This window comes from Passer domesticus, chromosome W (genome assembly GCF_036417665.1).
Source record: "Passer domesticus isolate bPasDom1 chromosome W, bPasDom1.hap1, whole genome shotgun sequence".
In the NCBI taxonomy this organism is placed as follows: domain Eukaryota; kingdom Metazoa; phylum Chordata; class Aves; order Passeriformes; family Passeridae; genus Passer; species Passer domesticus.
In genome coordinates this window covers 47,049,484-47,066,843 of record NC_087511.1, presented here as the reverse complement: position 1 = coordinate 47,066,843, position 17,360 = coordinate 47,049,484, and the positions used below count along the sequence as shown (strand labels likewise).

The 17,360-nt window shown below is 51.6% G+C and overlaps 1 protein-coding gene across 2 annotated transcripts in view; it reads left to right on the top strand.

The window, feature by feature from the left end:
• The first annotated feature begins 8,977 nt into the window (after window positions 1–8,977).
• LOC135289008 (E3 ubiquitin-protein ligase NEDD4-like) overlaps window positions 8,978–17,360 on the top strand; it is an 89,409-nt gene continuing 81,026 nt past the window's right edge. Inside the window, exons 1-2 of one of the 2 annotated variants that reach the window (XM_064402389.1) lie at window positions 8,978–9,119; window positions 11,228–11,419. In XM_064402389.1, the coding sequence (XP_064258459.1) occupies window positions 11,378–11,419 (42 nt within the window). In that variant the 5' untranslated portion in view covers window positions 8,978–9,119; window positions 11,228–11,377. Of the gene's footprint in view, window positions 9,120–11,227; window positions 11,420–13,237; window positions 13,593–17,360 lie in introns of those variants that run through there. The other variant, XM_064402388.1, reaches the window with a different exon arrangement.

The window sequence follows — 17,360 nt, the reverse complement described above, 5'->3', positions numbered from 1 at the left end:
ATTTGTTCACAAATAATGCAATTTAGGGCAAGTGGAAAACAGATATGGTTACTGATCTGATCAAGCATAAAAATGTGGAAAATTCTGGCCCTTACAGTGATGATGGGCTGCTGCTCTGTACTAAAAGTGATCTTTGTTTTGGACTGGCAGGTATTGCAGAGATCACTTGGTTTCTTTTTCAGCAGCAACAATACACAATTCTCCTGTGCCAGAAAAGTCTTGTTCAAACAGACTTGGTTTTCCTAGACCAAAAATGTGATGCTGAGTTCCAGAGCTGTGTCTTTCAGCACTTTTCTGTTTTATTGCCTGCCTCAAATGCCTCACACCAGAATAAAACCAAAGTTAATTAAAATCAGGAACATTTTGACTGAAAAAAGCAGCAGAGGTTACTTGTGCTTTTGACAATTCCCACTCTGGGCAGGACATTAATTCCTGTCCAGGGCTGAACATTTGGCTTCGACTGCAGTATTCACAAGGTTGCTGCAAAGCCTGGTTTGTGGGACAGGAGGGAGATTACTGGAGATAAAAGGGCCCCTTAACAGTGACTAATGGCCCAGCCCAAATATTAGTTTTACCCTTACGTAGTGCAGATCTGTGTCTGAGGGAAACAGCAGCTGCTCCCTACAGTGGGGCCACGAGGAGGAGCATCCCCACAGCCCCTGCTCTTGCTCACTCCCAGCAGGTACTTCTAGTTCTGCTTCAGGGCTTTTCTCCTCCGTCCTCTCCTGTATTCCTCAGTCTCACCTTTCACGGTGCCCCTTCACCCCAAAATGGCAACATGCCCCATAAAAAATGCATTCCTTTCTGTCCCACTGCTGCTTCTCTCCTTCCCAGCCTCTGTTCCCGTTTGTCTCGTTTTGTCAGGGTTTGGGACACCACTGTGCAGAAAGGGTTATACATATCAGTAATTCTGTATTTAAGCAGCTCTGAACACACCTATTTGTTCACATTTGTGTTTGACTCATTTCCTAATATGCAGAAACCAGGGGGTAATGCAGATTGTCTTTCTAAGCAATCCTCTCCCTGTTCATCTTTCCATTGTTTTCTCTATCAATTAACCCAAACGGGGGAAAAGAGTTTAATTCTCTATACCTTTCAGGTAACCCGGAATCAAAAGTAGTTTTGAAAATTAATTTCAGGAAAGGGCAGATGCTACAACTTGTATAGTTTGTAGGCAGAAAATAAATGGTGGTAATTCTGCGTGCTGAAAGAATTGTGCCTTTCTATGTTAAGTGTGGAGGGTTTAATCTCTTTCCTTTTTTGCTCCCCCCTTAAATGAAAAACTTTCAGACAAAAGTGGTAGATTAGCTGTCTCCCTAGGCTAAAGCCCTGTTGCAGTGTCAAGAAGGCTGAGCCCAGATCTTTTGGAAGTTTCAGTTTCCTAACATCAATATCCAAGAGAGAAGGAACCAACAGATCAATAGCAGCCACAGCTCCAGGGATAACCCTTGGCAGGGGGATACCTGTGCCTCCTCACACACAATTTCAGATGGAACACTGGTCACTGAGTCAATTAAAGGGGTGGGTGCATGTCATGCAGAACCTTAGAAGTTCTCCTGAGACCAGGAGCATGAGCAGGAGACTCGTGTGTTTGTGTACAGGTTTCTCCAGGGAGCTTTGCTCTGCCCAGGTTCTTTCCTGCCTCACGTTTGGCACTTGCTGGAGAGAGCTCGGCTTTAAACCAGGCTGCATTCCAAGTGAATTGTTAATTACCACAGTTGGGGTTAGTGCAGCCCAGCAGAGAATTCCACAACGACAGAGCAGTGGCTGCACCTGGAGCATGCCCCGTTATTCCTGGATAAGGGATCCTCTGCTGCTTACAGACATGCAGAAATCCTAATGCAAACTTCATGGCAAGGACATGGACGTGTGGAGATTTTTCCTACTCCAGCTATTCAAAAATTGTTTCCTGTGCATTCCCCTTTCTGGCTGTGATCCATCAAATCCATGGATTTTATGCAAGCTCATGTTTCTGTGAAACCTCTCCTCCAAGCAGGGCAGGGATGTTTCCCATGTGGAGAACAGCTCTTTTCCCCAAGCTGTGAAATCGGGGCCTGACACAGAACGGGGCCCTGGACTCCATCTGGCTCCAGACTGTTTTCCTGAGGAGCTCCAGTGTTACTCCTGGCTTCTGCCAACAGATGGGGACCCACACCGCTGGATCTGCGGGACAGCAGCGCTGAGCTGCTGCCTCCAGCTTTGCTGCAGCTCCTGAGGGAGCACATCTGGCTCAACAGAACGCTTTGAGAGCCTTAGATCTACGTGCTGTCACTCAGGAGTGGGATGGGAAGCAGGAGGGAATGGAGTTCCTGGCATGTGGGAAATGACGAGTGCTGCCGGCACAGTGATTCAGAGTAGAAATCCACACGGGCCTGGCAGGGCTGTTTGGGAATGAGGGACAGGACTGAGGACTAAAAGTCACCGACCCGAGTTCTGTGCCTCTTTCCATTGTATTTCCTTTCTGAATTTCCTTTCCCAGAAGAGCTGCACTGATTTAGCCCTGCAGTGCTCAAACTCTTCATTGCTTCTCAGGTTCTCACTGGGAGTCTCAGTGGGAAGGTGAGCTCACAGACGGGTCTCTGGACCTCTTTGAACATGGAGATATTCCCCCAAGAGTACACTTAGGAAGTCCTCCTTTTCCTGTTTGGTTGTTTTTTTGTTTGTTTGGGATTTTTTTTTTTTTTTTTTGTGGTGGTGGGTTTTGGTTTTGTTTTGTTTTGTTCTTTAGGGGTTTTGTTTGTTTTGGTTTTTTTTCACTAGAAGGTTTTTCTTTTTTTTCTTCCTATGAGTCTGTGTTGCCACAAATCAAAATCCTGGCTTTTCTGGCTGTCACTCTGCAGTTGCTGCATCCTGTCTTCTGTGATTTGTGATGAGTCTTTCCTTGAGGGAGCATTATTTGTGCTTAGCTTTCACCCATTGTTCAGCTCTGGGCAATTGTTTTGGGATATTATTGATTTTATGACTTGCATTGTTGTCTGTACAAAACCAGACCCATTTGGGGCAATTTGCTGCTTTCATACTTTCTGAGGGAAGGGAATGTGTGTTGGCTCGACTAGAGCAGCAACAAAACCCTGCTATTATTTTGTGTGGTTTAAAGAGGGAATCCATCTCATGTTTCCCCGGAGGCACTTCTGTGATCAGGAATTACTACAACATTACTCAGAGCCCTTTGTGCGGGCGTTTACTTTGGGATCTCATCCCAGATAGTGCACACTGCTGTTCTCCTGACTGGCTGGCATGCAAAAGAAGATGGGAGAAACCAGTCTGCCAGGCAGTGCTAGCTGTAATTCCATGACAGTTCTCAGTGGCAGGGGAATCCTCCAGGAGAGAGCAAGGTACACAGCAATAATGTTACTTATGAATTCAAAGCATTGTACGAAGATTAAATCATCTCTGAAGCAGTGATATGTCCTAGTGAAGTGATTCCGCTGAAATGCTGCTCACACAGCAGCAGGCAAGGAATACAATTAAGGAGAAGAAAGTAAGAGCACCAAAGACAAATTGTGGCTGCAGGGTATGCATCCAGATGCTCCTAATGGATTGTTCTGCCCTCCAATTGCTCTCTCACCACATGGGCGGCATGTCTGGGCAGGGAAGCAGCGGTCTGAGACATAAAGGGAGCTCTGGGTTGTGTGGATTGTTATTTTCACTCTACTGCAGGAGCAGTTTGAAGGAGGACACCCAGCTCTGTGCAGATTTTCAGCAATGGAAATGCACACAGGAACAGGTGAGGAGCCACCCGTGAGCAGCCAGGTCCTGCCATGGCACCCCAGTTCTGCTGGGACTGGAGGCAGCTGTGCCCAGGACCCACGGGCTTTATCTATCATGTGCCAGCAGCCTCTGTTTTACCAGAGACACGTGAAAGTGAGTCAGTTTGGTTGGTTTTGAGGGAAGTTGCTGCTTTTAGCCACCTCACAGTGTCATTTTATGTAATGTGTTCTTGACTGGGCCTGCACCAATAGCCGTGGATGTATACATATATACATGTATGTGTATATATATATATATACACTAAAAATAGAGGCAGTCAAATAAACTGGCCACATACATGTATATAACATGTCACAGCATCCTTTTATCCTTTTCCTGGCTTAGAGCTCCCATGATTCCTTTGCAGGCTCCATATACACAGGAAAGAGAAATTCCTTTGGTGTTTGCACCAAGGAAGGTGCCGTATGGAAGGTGAAATGCTGTTCCCCATAGACATGTCTTGAAGCCTGAAGTTAATGGGAAAGTATTCCAGAAAAGGAATCACTGAGCAGAGCTCATGTGGAGCTGTGGCAAAGGTTGATTGGAAACAGAGCAAGGGCAAGGAGAGGATGCACTCTCCTTGGACTTTGGCAGTTGGACTTTGCTGATCCCTGTGGATCCCTTCCAACTCAGGATATTTTATGATTCTATTCAAGACTTAAAATTAGTATGCAGAGAAGCATGTGCTAACTAGAAATTCACTCACTCATCCTACTTTAAGCCTCTATTACTGCTTTAAATGGCTGATTAATGATGTTAGATGGTGATAGCATTCATTTGATTAAACTCCCAAAGTAAGCAGAGTGGAAATGCCTAAGCACTGGATTGCTGGTAAATGTGATTTATGCTTTGTGTGTCGGTCTATAAAAATGTCAGCAATCTTGATGTCGGCACATCTGCATTAAATGTCTGCAGCTTCTTCAGAAGTGCTGCTATTCGGACCGAAGCAACCCCCAGGATTGCTGTTCCGGGGTGTGCCCACAGGAGGATGCACCAGCTCTGGCTGCCCAGCAGAGGCACGGCCCCGCTGGGGACTGCGGGACGATGTGCAGCACCCGCGGAGCCGCACGTGCTGCAGCTCCTGACAACACAGGCACCTTCCCCGATGGCTTTTCTCTCTCTCCACTAATCCTCCTCCCACCCAGCGAGAAAAGCAGCTGCACAGGCTCACACAGGTGCCACGCTGTCAGCCTAACTCTAGAATAATTTGATACATCCCTGGAGAACTGCTCCTGACTCTTCTTTAGGGAGGCTGGGCATTGGTTCCCTGCAGTGTTCAACCTGTACCCTCGGATGAACAGCACGTTCAGGTTCTGCTTGATTGCTGTTTGCTGTTCTTGCTCTCAGAATTGCTGCAAGCTCTCATCTTGCCAGAGAAGCTGCAAGGAGCCTCACTGGGGTGGACGGAGCTGTGCTGCCCCCAGCTTCCCTCTGCCATGTGTTGCCATCCCCGTGAGTGTCAGCAGAAACGACTGTGCTCAGAATTTAAGAAGAGAAATGCAAAACACGTTTGTCTGGTACAGAAATGCCAGATTTCTGAACCTCACTTGGTGTTTTTGGCAGATCTGTACGTCTTCCTGGCTGATGAAGATTCATCTCTGGATCTTTCTGTGTCAGAGAAGGAGTTTGCTCTTTTGAGGGTGGTTTGAGTACACGAGGTATGTGGTGCTATCCCTGGAGAGGTTGTTCTGCCCCTGGCATGAGCTGCTGCCTGCAGGGTCTTTGGCAGAGGAGTGTCACTCACTGCATCCTTCTGGCTCTTCTTCCCAGCGTGGCAGATGGAGATGAACAGGGAAGCACCAGGGAACAGTCTCCACATGATGTTCAGCCAGTTCAGCACTGAGTTTCATCCACGGCCACTGGAAGTTTAGAGGGTGCTATGAAGTACAGCCTTACAGAAATAAATAGTAAGGCAGATAAGGTTTTACAGCAACAGAAAACATCACAAGTTTTGTGTAATCTGGCACTGGCCTTTTGTGGTTTGCCAGGGTGTCTCTATTGTGTGTGTGGTTGATTGAGGAAGAATGTCCATGAGTGTAATTCAGAGGCTGGGTGGATTGGACTGATTCCTCTTCAGAGCCTAAGCTGGCTCTGTAAATATAAACCATACGAATTCCTCCTTTTTCAGGGTAATTGTTTCCAAAGTAATCTCAGTTTCTACATTTTTGCACAATTCTTAATCCCATTCTATTCTTTCCTTGTATTTTGGGCCCTTTTGGAACCTGTGCCACCACTTGACCCCACATATGTGCATCAGCTCCATGCATTACTTACTGCACATGATGAATATTGGGTTTGTGTCAGAGGGGTTATTTCCCCAAGTTTTTGTGTGAATTAGAAGAACCTGGGATACCCTTAGCAGACTTGTTTCACGCTTTAGTGCTTGACTCACGACTCTAATCTGCTGCCATCTTCATGGCTTTATGTACCTCTTACCCGCCTACAGCTCAGATTGATTTTCCTCCTACTCACCCTTTTGCTCACTACTCTCCTCCCAGTTCTCTTGTCTCCCTCTGCTCTGTTTCGTGTGTTCCCTCCTCTCCTTCTCTGCTCTGTGGTGCTCAGCCTGTGCAGCCAGGGGACACTGGCCAAGGGTACCACGAGGGCCTCACAGCAAAGCGCCTTGCTGGGCTCCTCAGCAGGCTGACCCTGAGCACTTCCAGGAGTGTTCTGGGACTGGGATTTTCTTAACTGGCATTCCTCGTCCTACACCAGAGCTGTCTTGTGCTGTTAATCCCAAGCAATTAATGATTAGAGTGTTCAGAATCTGTGTTTTGGAGAGAGACCCTGCATTTCCCAAACCATCCTGTCTCTGGGAAATGTTGGGCAGCTTGAGCTGAAGTTAGACAAACAGCATAAAAGAATAGGGGAAATATTCTGGCTGCTTTCACAGCATGCCACTCAGCCTGCAAGTGAACTGTTTATATAGGTAATTGCACTAAGCACAGACAACTGATCCATTTCCCACTCCAGTCACACACAGAAATCCTAGTGAAACACTTACACGTTAACAGTTTGCCATTTTATTGCTGCACTACCCACTTCTGCAGTGTCCTGTGGGTTAAAGCTCCTTGGGAAGTTCACTCAATGCCTTGTGCCATGACAGTTTGCTTGGGTTGAATGCACAGAAAGTTTAAAAACCAACACAAACCCAAATGGAACCAAGCAGCTCACTGAACAGGAATGTCCAAATGTGTGAGTTGAGTTGATGGGATGGGTGCCACATCCTGGCAAGCACTTTGTGGGGTTGGAGCTGAATCTTCCACCCCATTAAGAGGGATGCTGTTGCTTTCTGTGCCCAAGGATCTTCCAGGATCTCCAGGTTATTATTATCCTTCTTCTAATGAGCATGTTTAATTAAAGAGTAGGTATTTCCTAAAAGATTTGATTTGATTTGGGGACATCACGTGAGGGAAACCACCAAAAACCACTTTTCTCCCATATCTTTATAGCCCTGTATGGAAATGGTTGAAAGCTTCTTACACCAGTTTTCAGGAGCACCTGCCAGTTTTGTGTGAGTTCACACAACTGAAATGAAGGCACAGAAATGGTAAAGCCCATGGCTGCTTTTGAGAGAGGGATATCAAACCTCTCTCTTTTGGACAGGAGCAAAAATGGGGGGCTGAGATCTCCTGCCAAACCCCACTGAAGTATTCTGGCTGTTAATTAATTGTATGCTTGTCACACTTTAAAGGGTCTAAAGGTCATGTCTTGGGAATAATCACTCCTACTTCTCCTTCAGACATGTCAGGTGGGACTGTGAGTTTGACCTGCCTTCAATTCTACAAGAAACAAAAATCCTGAGGCTGTCTGGATTTGAGGTAAGGGAATAAATTCTCCTTTAAAAAGATGACATTAAAAGTAGGGATAGCCTATTGTGAGAAAATCTGTTCTCCTCGTGCTTCCAAAACCTCCCCGAGGAGGAGGACTTGTCCTAACTTGGCTAAACCTCCACAAAGCTACTGTGCTGCCCTTGGCATTTGGAATGGGAGAAGCCATTCCGTGCCCTGCAGACACAGGAGAAATGATTGTCAGCTGCAGCCCAAGCACTGGGGTTACGAAACCCAAAGTGCAGGAGAAATCTCCTCCCTGAAAGGAGATATGCATGCTGATCTGGAATTCCAGTGGGATGGGCGGGTGCTGATTGCAGTTTGGGGCAGGAATGACAAGGATTTACAAAAGCTGGGCTCCTTCCCAGAGCTCTCCAGTCTGAACACGGCAATGTCTCCTTAAAGGACTGCAGAGAGGGATTTTAGGGCAAATTCCCTATTGATAATCCTGCAAAAAATCAGCAGTACAGGCAACCGTGGCCGTGTGGGGACAGCTCCTCAGGTGGCACACCAGCTTAGCAGGATGTGAGCTAAAAAAAGCCATGTCTGGTGGAGTAGCCCAATGCTGCAAGCACCAAACCTGCAGCCAAAAAGGGCTTTACAGGAAGGTGCTGTTGTCTCTGGGTGGTGTTTGTCACGGCTCTTACTCCCAAAGAGCCACCCTGGAACAGGCTGGGAGGGGAGGAAAAGAGGGTGAGGGTTGCAAAGGCACTGCTGAGAGCTGAAATGGATGGTTTGAAAGCTCTCACAGGTCAAGGAAAGCTGGGGATCTTGGAGGGACTGGATGTGCTACAGACTTGCAGCAGGACAGGGACTGCAGGAGAGGGGTATGGGGCTGTAAAAGCACAAATCCCTGGAGAAGATGGACAGCTGATACTCCCTATGTACCACAGTATAAGAACCAGGAGAAATCAAATGACAGAGTTATAGAGAGGCCAGCAGAAGGAGGTAATTTTCCACTCTGGCCAGTTCCAGAGACAAGAGGCCAAGCGTGATGAGCCTGAATGTTAATTACACCAGTGTTTTAGGTCCGGGGTTTTTTCCTCCCTGGAGGGGTGAGCAGCCCCGGGAGCACTGGGGAGAGCTCCTGTCCCTGCAGTGGTTGGTGGTGTGGTGGAACAGGAGGGACAGCATTGCTGGGAGATGGCCAAAGATTAGAGGCTGGCCTGACTCAGCCCCCGTGACTCTCCCTATCCCATGGAGGCTGTGGGAAGCTCCTCCTGGGCTGACTCTAGCCCAGCAAACACCCTGGGACTGCTGGGTGCTCTCCCTCCCTGCCACCCACCCAGACAGCTGAGTGTCACACACTGCTCAGTGTAAATTTACTGAGCAAATTTACCTCCATGCTTCGGGTTTCATTTCATTTTTCCTCTCTCTCTCTTTGCTGTCCTCCCCAGGGATGCCTGCCTGTGATTCTCAGTACCACACACATCCCAGCAAACCCAAGGTGTGTTAACAGACAGAATGGGAAATCCAAGTGAAAGGAAGAGTCCACAGAACCAATCTCATGGCATTTGGATTGCTCATGGGCCAAGCAAGGTAAAGCATGCTCAGGTTAAGCACTGAGCTGGAAGAAAAGCTCCTGGGGAGCTGGCCCCTCTGCTCCCACAGCATCCAGGACGCTTCCATGCTGTGGGAGCCTGAGCTGAAGGAATTGTCTGGAAAACAGGCCACTGCCTGTATCAAAGGCCTTCCAGAACAATTAGCAGCCCCTGTCCAAAGCGTTGTGGCACCACACCTCGTGCAATTCTATTATTACTCTTTAAATAGCCCCAAAATGTTGGGTTTTCCTTTCCTGTAAACTGCCAATGACTGACACAAACACAGGCTTCTCTTGACTTCTCCAGGGTTAATCTTTCTTTCCTTGCTCATGCCTGCAGTGTTATATTGGGAACTGAGCAACAATTAACAATTTATGTTTTGTGGGAGCTTGATTCAACTTGGCTTACAGCTTTGATGAGTTTTCTATGACATTCTCAATAATACATTATAAAATACTGATGTATTTCTAAATAGTTAATCTTTTACTGGTTTTCTGTGTTCTGAACCATGCTCAGCCCCCAGCCATTTCAATAATGCTTCAAGGAAGGTATATGCTGAGAACACGGAGGCAATTATGTTAGTCCAACAGCAACCTGATAAAATATTAACATTTCTTATGAAATTTTTCCAGAAGGAAAGAATAAAATCATCACTAGCGAGAAGCTTTGCAGTGGGAAAAGCCTTTTTTCAGCAAAAAACTGTTAAGTAACAGCATTAAATATTGAACGATGCTGAGGTGTGTCTGTACACAGCCTCATTTCAGCCCAGTGTGATGCAGATTTTATTTCCTCCTCTGCAGAAATCATGAAATCCTGTTTAAAACCACGATGGAAGAGCCAATCAGATAAAATCTGTACCTTGCCACTATACTTTTATGATTTGTTAAGTTCACTGGAATGAGTAATACAGCGTGAATAGAACATTTTAAATACCCCTTGGCAGTCACTGAAGTACAATAATCATTTAGAAGATACAGGAATTACCAAACTCCCTGTGCAGCCGGTGCCACATCCAGCCAAAGGGAGCCTTGTCTGGGTGATTTTCACCTCTGCACTCCCATTTTGTGTTTCACCAGAGCTGTTGAGAATAAATAAATAATAAATTGACCAGCAAAAAGCAAGTCATTCTGGGCAGCCTCTGGCAGCAGTTTGCTCTCATAATGCTGTTTGTGAGCTGGAAGCATCCAGCTCATTTCCTAAAGAGCATTTTCTGCTTAGGTGGGGCCCTATTAATCTGTTCAAGCCAATTCTGTAAAATCCAAACCATCTGTATTTGGGAAGATCATGGTTTATTTGGATTCTCTTTGTCTGCAGTCAGTAGCTGATTAAAAGTATGAGGGATTTACAGTGTAAACTCTCTACTGGCATGTTGCAGTGACCTTCTAAGTAGCATCTCCCACTATTTGGGTACCAGCTGGCACAGTTAAGCTCGGTGGCCGAGCTTGCAGTGTCCTGTCCCCGTGCCCAGGGGCTCCTGCAGGCTGTCCCCTCCCGTGGCCCTGCTCCCCTCTGCACAGGTGGGTGCACACCTGCCAGCCGTCAGACACACCACATCTGTTTTTCTCAGAAAACTGTAAATAATTCATGGGCCGTGGTTCTATAAAGAGGCCAGTTATAAATCACCCGAGCTGCACCTGGAGCTTTCTGATGTCAGCATTATCACATGAATTACATCTCTCCAGGGCCATCCATTACTGTAAACACAATTCCAAAGAGGAATTATGCATGTAACATGCACAGGCAAACAAACAAGCAATCTTCAGCCTGGGTTTGATACTAAAGCTTTGCAATCCAGCTGAGTTGTTAGCGGTGCTGATTTTCTGCTCTGGCTCAGGGATCCTTTCATTCTGCTGTGTACAGGTGTACCTTTCCCTGGGGAGCACCTGTTGGTGGGAGTGCTGGCTGCCTGTCCACCACCAGCAGCCCAGGCGCTGCGAGGTGCAAGGAAAAAGCATGGATGTGATTTTAGAGGGACACGAACATGTGCTGCAGAAATGATCTGGATTCTCAGGTTTCCACACATCACCATCTTTACCGTGCTGGGATTGCAGTCCACTTTGAGCTGCTGAATTACATCTACTGTTTCTTTTTCATTCTGCCCTTCAGAAACAAACATTCTTGGATAGGAACATGCAGACTGCTGACGGTTTCCAACTCCTGGTGTCAGCACAGAGATATGGGAAGGAAAGAACTGAGGTGTGTTTATGGACTGAAGGAAAGGACTCCTGAAATCCTGGTTTTCCGTGCATCCAGGGGATGAGAGGTGGCAGAGATGCTTCTGTTAAGGCAGCCAAGCAGGTGAGTGCAAAGCAGGGGGGCAAAGCTACGTGCAGAGCTGGGAATGATCTGCTGGGCTCGGAACAAAGAGGAGTCAGACGGGATCTGTGCTGGCCAGAGGCCTGTGGAGGGGCCCAGGGGCTCCAGCAGCCCAGGCTGGCCTGGCCAGGCAGGAGCAGGGTGCCCGTGCTGCTGGGGAAGGCCCTGCCTGCACCACGTGTGCTTTATGGCAGGGGTGACCGTGCCAGTGCAAAGGCTGCTGGCTCCCGGGCTGGACTTTAACAGCCCCTGCTCAGCTCCAGGGCTCAGCACTGCTGTCTGGGCAGAGGTCACACCCCTCCTGCCCCAGAAAGGGCTTGGGAAGGGCTGCAAAAACACTTTGCGGCCTCGAGACTGCTGTGGAATCTCTCCAGAAAAAGGGATCTCCTTTCCCCGTTGTGCTGGGCTCAGCGAAACAGAAAGGGGCACAAAGCACCTGGGCACAGGGGCGGGCTGCTGAGGCCAGAGCCAGTGGCACTCTCTGCAGCGCACAGAACAGCCTTGGGCTGGGCGGTGGTGACAGAGCTGTCCCGTGCCAGCAGCCCACGTGCCTTTGGTCACACATTGTGCACCTAAAGGTGGATGGAGCAGAGCATGAACGTGTCTGGGCACGGAACCCCAACAGCCTGCACTGAGCACCACCGCCCGCAGTGCTGGGAGAACCCGGGACATCATAAAGGGGGATTGGCACGGGAGGGGCACGGCCGGGGCACGGCCTGCGCAGGGGCACAAAGCAAACCAAACGCTCCTTCACAGCTAAAGCGGGACTTGGTTTGGCCCTCACTCCAAGTGCCCACAGTGTTTTGTTTCCCTAAAAGTCGTGATGGTGAGGGAAGAAATGCCACGGTGGGCGACCACCTCCGACTGCTCCGGACAGCAGCGGGGGCTGCGCTCCTGCCCATACCGGGCCCGCACCAGGACACGGCCCGGGACAGGGGCTGCTGCCCGGTCCGGCTCGGGGGCACATCCCGGGGCACATCCCGGTCACGGCCCGGTCCCGCTCGGGGGCACATCCCGGGGCACATCCCGGTCACGGCCCGGTCCGGCTCGGGGGCACATCCCGGGGCACATCCCGGTCACGGCCCGGTCCGGCTCGGGTCACGGCCCGGTCCCGCTCGGGGGCACATCCCGGGGCACATCCCGGTCACGGCCCGGTCCCGCTCGGGGGCACATCCCGGGGCACATCCCGGTCACGGCCCGGTCCGGCTCGGGGGCACATCCCGGGGCACATCCCGGTCACGGCCCGGTCCCGCTCGGGGGCACATCCCGGGGCACATCCCGGTCACGGCCCGGTCCGGCTCGGGGGCACATCCCGGGGCACATCCCGGTCACGGCCCGGTCCCGCTCGGGGGCACATCCCGGGGCACATCCCGGTCACGGCCCGGTCCCGCTCGGGGGCACATCCCGGGGCACATCCCGGTCACGGCCCGGTCCGGCTCGGGTCACGGCCCGGTCCGGCTCGGGGGCACATCCCGGGGCACATCCCGGTCACGGCCCGGTCCGGCTCGGGGGCACATCCCGGGGCACATCCCGGTCACGGTCCGGTCCGGCTCGGGGGCACATCCCGGGGCACATCCCGGTCACGGCCCGGTCCGGCTCGGGTCGCGCTCTCGCAGCCCGGGCGCAGCGGCGCCGCTCCCGCCCGCTGGGGGGCGCCTGCCCCACGCGCCCGCCGCCCCCGCGCGCGCATCCCTCGCGCCCCGCTTTCTGCCCCCCCCCCCCCCTCCGCGCGCCCGCTCCTTCGCGCCCTTTTCTGCCCCTCCCCTCACGCGCCCCCTCACGCCCCTCACGCCCGTCCCTCCGGGCGGCGCGGGCGCGGAGCGGGGCCCCTCCCGCGCTTTGTGCCGCGCCCCGCCCGCCGCTGCTGGGCCGGCCCGGCGCTCTCCCCGCCCCGCCGGCGCTCCCCGTCCCTGCGGCCGCGCTCAGCCCCGGCCCGCGGCGGCGGCGGCGGCAGCGCGGGCGGCCCCCGGCGGCCCCGCCCCCGGCCCCTTTCCGCCGGGCTCGGCTCCCGGCGTCTTCCGCCGCCCGCGGGCCAGCGGCGGCAGCAGGAGAGGGAGGAGGACGAGAAGGCGGCGGCGGGCGGCTCGGCGGGCCCGGGAGCGGCTCCATGGCGACCGCGGCGGCGGAACCGGTGTACGGGCTCTCGGAGGACGAGGTGGGTCGGCGCGGACGGGCTGGTTTGGGGTGTGCCGGGGCCCCGTCGGCGGGAGCCGCGGCTGAGGTTCGGGAGCTGGGCGAAGGTCGACGGTCGGTCCGGGAGGGCAGGCGTTGCCCGCCCCGCGGGGCTCCGCGCCCCTCCCGCAGCGGCCCCTTGCCCGGGAGCGGCCCGGCCCGCGGAGCGCTGCCCGCTCCCTCGGCAGGTGCGGCCGCCCGGAGCCCGCGGGTGCCTCGGTGGGGCCGGCGGCGAACAAAGAGCCGCGGCCGGCGGTGCTGCGGGCGGGGGCGGCCGCCCCTCTCCGCCTCCTCCCCGCAGCGCTGCCGCTGTCCCCGGGGAGCGGCCGCGGGGCCGGAGCGGAGCGGCCGGTGCGCCGGGTACTGTGTCAGACACAGCCTGGCCCCAATGCAGATGGAGCTGATAAGCGGGGTAGGACCCGCGATAACTAATCGCCGTGTGGCGGCTTTATCAGCCGATGTCTTCTGCAGAATCAAACAAATCATGCAGGTATTAGGAGAACGGTCCAGTTTACTTTAGGTGAATGTTAAAAATCTTGCTTAACGCCCTTTTTGTTTCATTGCCTTGGTCAGGTGCTCCTTTTCTTGGGAGCCAGTGCCATAGAGCATCAGCAACGGGCAAGGCTGCATTACTGGGCTGTGGTTTCAGGGTATCGGCTGTTAGAGTGCTCGTATATCTTTTATTTTTGCAGGAGTGAATAGTAATTACAACAGCATTGCTTCCGGTTTTGTGGGGCTGAACACAACGGGCGATGTGTCAGTCTGTGGTGTAGAAAAAACATTAAAAACATCTTGTGCCTTGTGAAACTGACAGTGTTTCTTACCTGGTGTATTTCAGCAGCACCGGGTCTGGATGACTGTAATGTTTAATTCTCATTGGGAAGGAGGTTCCTGGGCAGGAGTGGGTGTTTTGGTAAGGGGGGGTGTCGTTCTGTTGTTGTTAAATTATAAAACTGAGAGCAGAGTGATTGCAAATGCTCTGCATGTGTGTGAAGGTAGGGGCGAGGAGAGGGCGTTGCAGGAGCGTTGGGTGATGGAGATAGCGAGCACGACAGAGAGAGAACCTTCTCTTCCCTGGGCTGTTTCCATAAGCCTTCGTGCGAGCACAGCGGTGGCTGGCACAGTCCCCAGGCAGCTTTGGGCCAGCTCCGGTGCATTGCCTCACCCTGCTGGGCCATCTGCAGGGCCCTGCTTGCTCCGGGGCTGCCGGGGGCCTGCCGTAATCCTGCCAGTCCTGGGCTCCAGAGGGCCTGTGGTGCTCCTGCCTGCTGCTGGGGGTTTGCCCGGGCTTAGGGAGCAGCTAAAGGCTGTGGGGTTTGCTGTCCCAGCATGGGCATTCCAGGACTTTGATTGGAGATGCTTTTGTGCTTATATTAGCAAGTGCGATCTGTGAGGAGAAGGGAAACCTGGAGCCACCCTGGCAGGTCTCAGGGAGGTGGCTGAGAACATCGTGCTGGAGCTTGGCTGCTGCCTTTTCTGTTGTGCGTGCGCTTGGCTGTGTCTTTTGTCCCTGCCTCCTGCCTCGACATATGCTGGTACTTGCACAGAATGCTAAAGAGAAATGGATACAGGGAGAAATCTGCTGGCTGCTCTCACCTTGGCTTGGAGGTGGAGGGATCTCAGGACAGCAGGGGCTCAGCCCCAGTGGATGCTGGGGACTTGGCCTGTGGAGCAGTGGGCAGAGAGATGTGTTTGTCACTCGTCTCCCAGGGTAAAACCAAGCTGTTAGAAAAGGAGCTGCTGGAAAAGACAGGCTCTGGTGTCTCAGCAGTGACCAGTGTCACAGCTGCAGTGATGACCACAGCCACACTGCCTGAGGGACAGCAGACTGTGCTTTGTCCCCTGCTTCGCAGTGCACCTGCTGATGCTGGACACTTCTCAGGAAGAGCAGTGACCATCTAAAAGTGGGAGTTCACAAATGGAAATAGGATGGAAAAAAGAGGGAAAAGGGTCTGAGGGAGGGGTGGCATGGAGAAGGGTGATACTTAGAGCCTGTTGGGCTGTACTTTCATGACCCTGAGAGCCTGACCTGCTGTTGAGTCTCTAGTAATGGGCAGAGGAGAGCATGGAGGAGGGGAGGATGGTCTCTCTCAGGAAGGTGGCTGTACGAAAGCCCTAGTAAAGGTCAAGCTCAGGTGGGCTGAGGAAGGTGTGCTGATAGTTCTCTGCAGGCTGGCCTCTGGCTAATGACATCCTGCTAGCATTGACCTGGACTTGGCTCACCATTTTTTGGAAAGCAGAGCTCTATTAGCTGTGAGAGAGCTGTGAGAGGCTGAGTTGTGTATGTGGATGTATTCAGCCTGTTTGTTTCCTTTGTTCCTGCCTGGGTTTGAAATGCAGTTTGCAGATCTGTTGTAGATGGGTTTTGGAGGGCTTTGAGTTGGCCTTGTGCAGGGCTCCCACTCCTGGCACATTTGCTGATTGGAAAATGCAGTGATTTACTTGCAAGCTGGACTTGCTGAGTGGCTCTCCAGAGAGAGAACCAGCAGTCTCCCACAGACCAGAGGCACAGGCTTCCCTCCTGCTTGCACAGCTGATGTGTGGTAGGCGTGGAGCAGGCCCGGCTGCGCGTGTGCCGGCGTGTCTGCAGACTGTGGCCTGCACTCATCCCTGTGCACAGGGCTGCCTTCCGCGTGAATCCTGCTCCGATAGGTGTTGGAACACTAGGCCTTTTGGGCATTTGGGCATCACTGAGTCACCGGGGATGAGCCAACCATTGCAGTTTTTCATGGCAGATGATGTTGTGTTCATAGATCAGCCTGCTTGTAAACCTGAACTGTAAAATGTTTTATATTAATTAGTTAAAATGAGTTGTAAATCAGATTCATGCCCTGCCAATTTTCACTGTCAGGATGACCTCAGCACTGGGCCAGGCTGCTCAGTTGTTGGAGCTCCATCCTTGGGGCTGTTTGGGAACATCGGGACACAGGCGTGGGCAGCCAGCTCTGGCTTAAGCAGGGGGTGGGCCAGGTGACCTTCAGAGCTCGTGCCAACCTCAGCCTCTTTGCGATTCTGTGAAATAATATTTATACAGGCTGCTGGAAGCTTAGGTGCTTTCATGCAATCTCGAAATATCAGTGTATATAAAAACTTACAGCCCTTTGTAGTGGAAAATATTTGTGAATGGAGTGCACCTCTTGTTTGTTTCACTTTGGGTTTCTTCAGAGTCAGATGTTGCCCACACAAATCCACAAACATTTTGCTTTCTTAGTGTCCTTGGATGGAAGCAAAACTTGCAGCTCCTTGGAACTTGTTTGCTTTAATAAAAAACAGAACTTGAGAAAAAAGATCCTTGAAGAGTGTCTTTCTATACTTTAAAATATTAGGGGAAAAAGGGGTTCATATGTGAAACTGCTCTCTGCAGTTCCAGCATTGTTCTCTTTTTAAGTTCTATTCAACTTCTGTGACTTGTGATTGAGTCAATTGGAATGAGAAGCTTCCTACTGAGATGACATTTTGTCATGCCTTAGAAATTGTCAAAAGGATCTTATGTTCCTGAAAATATCTTGATGTGTGAGATATAATCCCATATGCCTCAAGATAAATAATTCTGTGTGTAGTCACTGTAGCCTAACCTTTCATCTTAGTTCTGGTATGCTGTGCTGGGCAAAGCCTTGTGCCTGAAGAGTGACTCCTGAAGGATTTCAGGACCTCAGGAGCCTGTGTGCTGCTTCACTTTATTGAGACACACTTTGGGGAAAGGGAAACAAACCGGGTGTGATGGACAGGATGGATTCCTGTAAAGCACGGG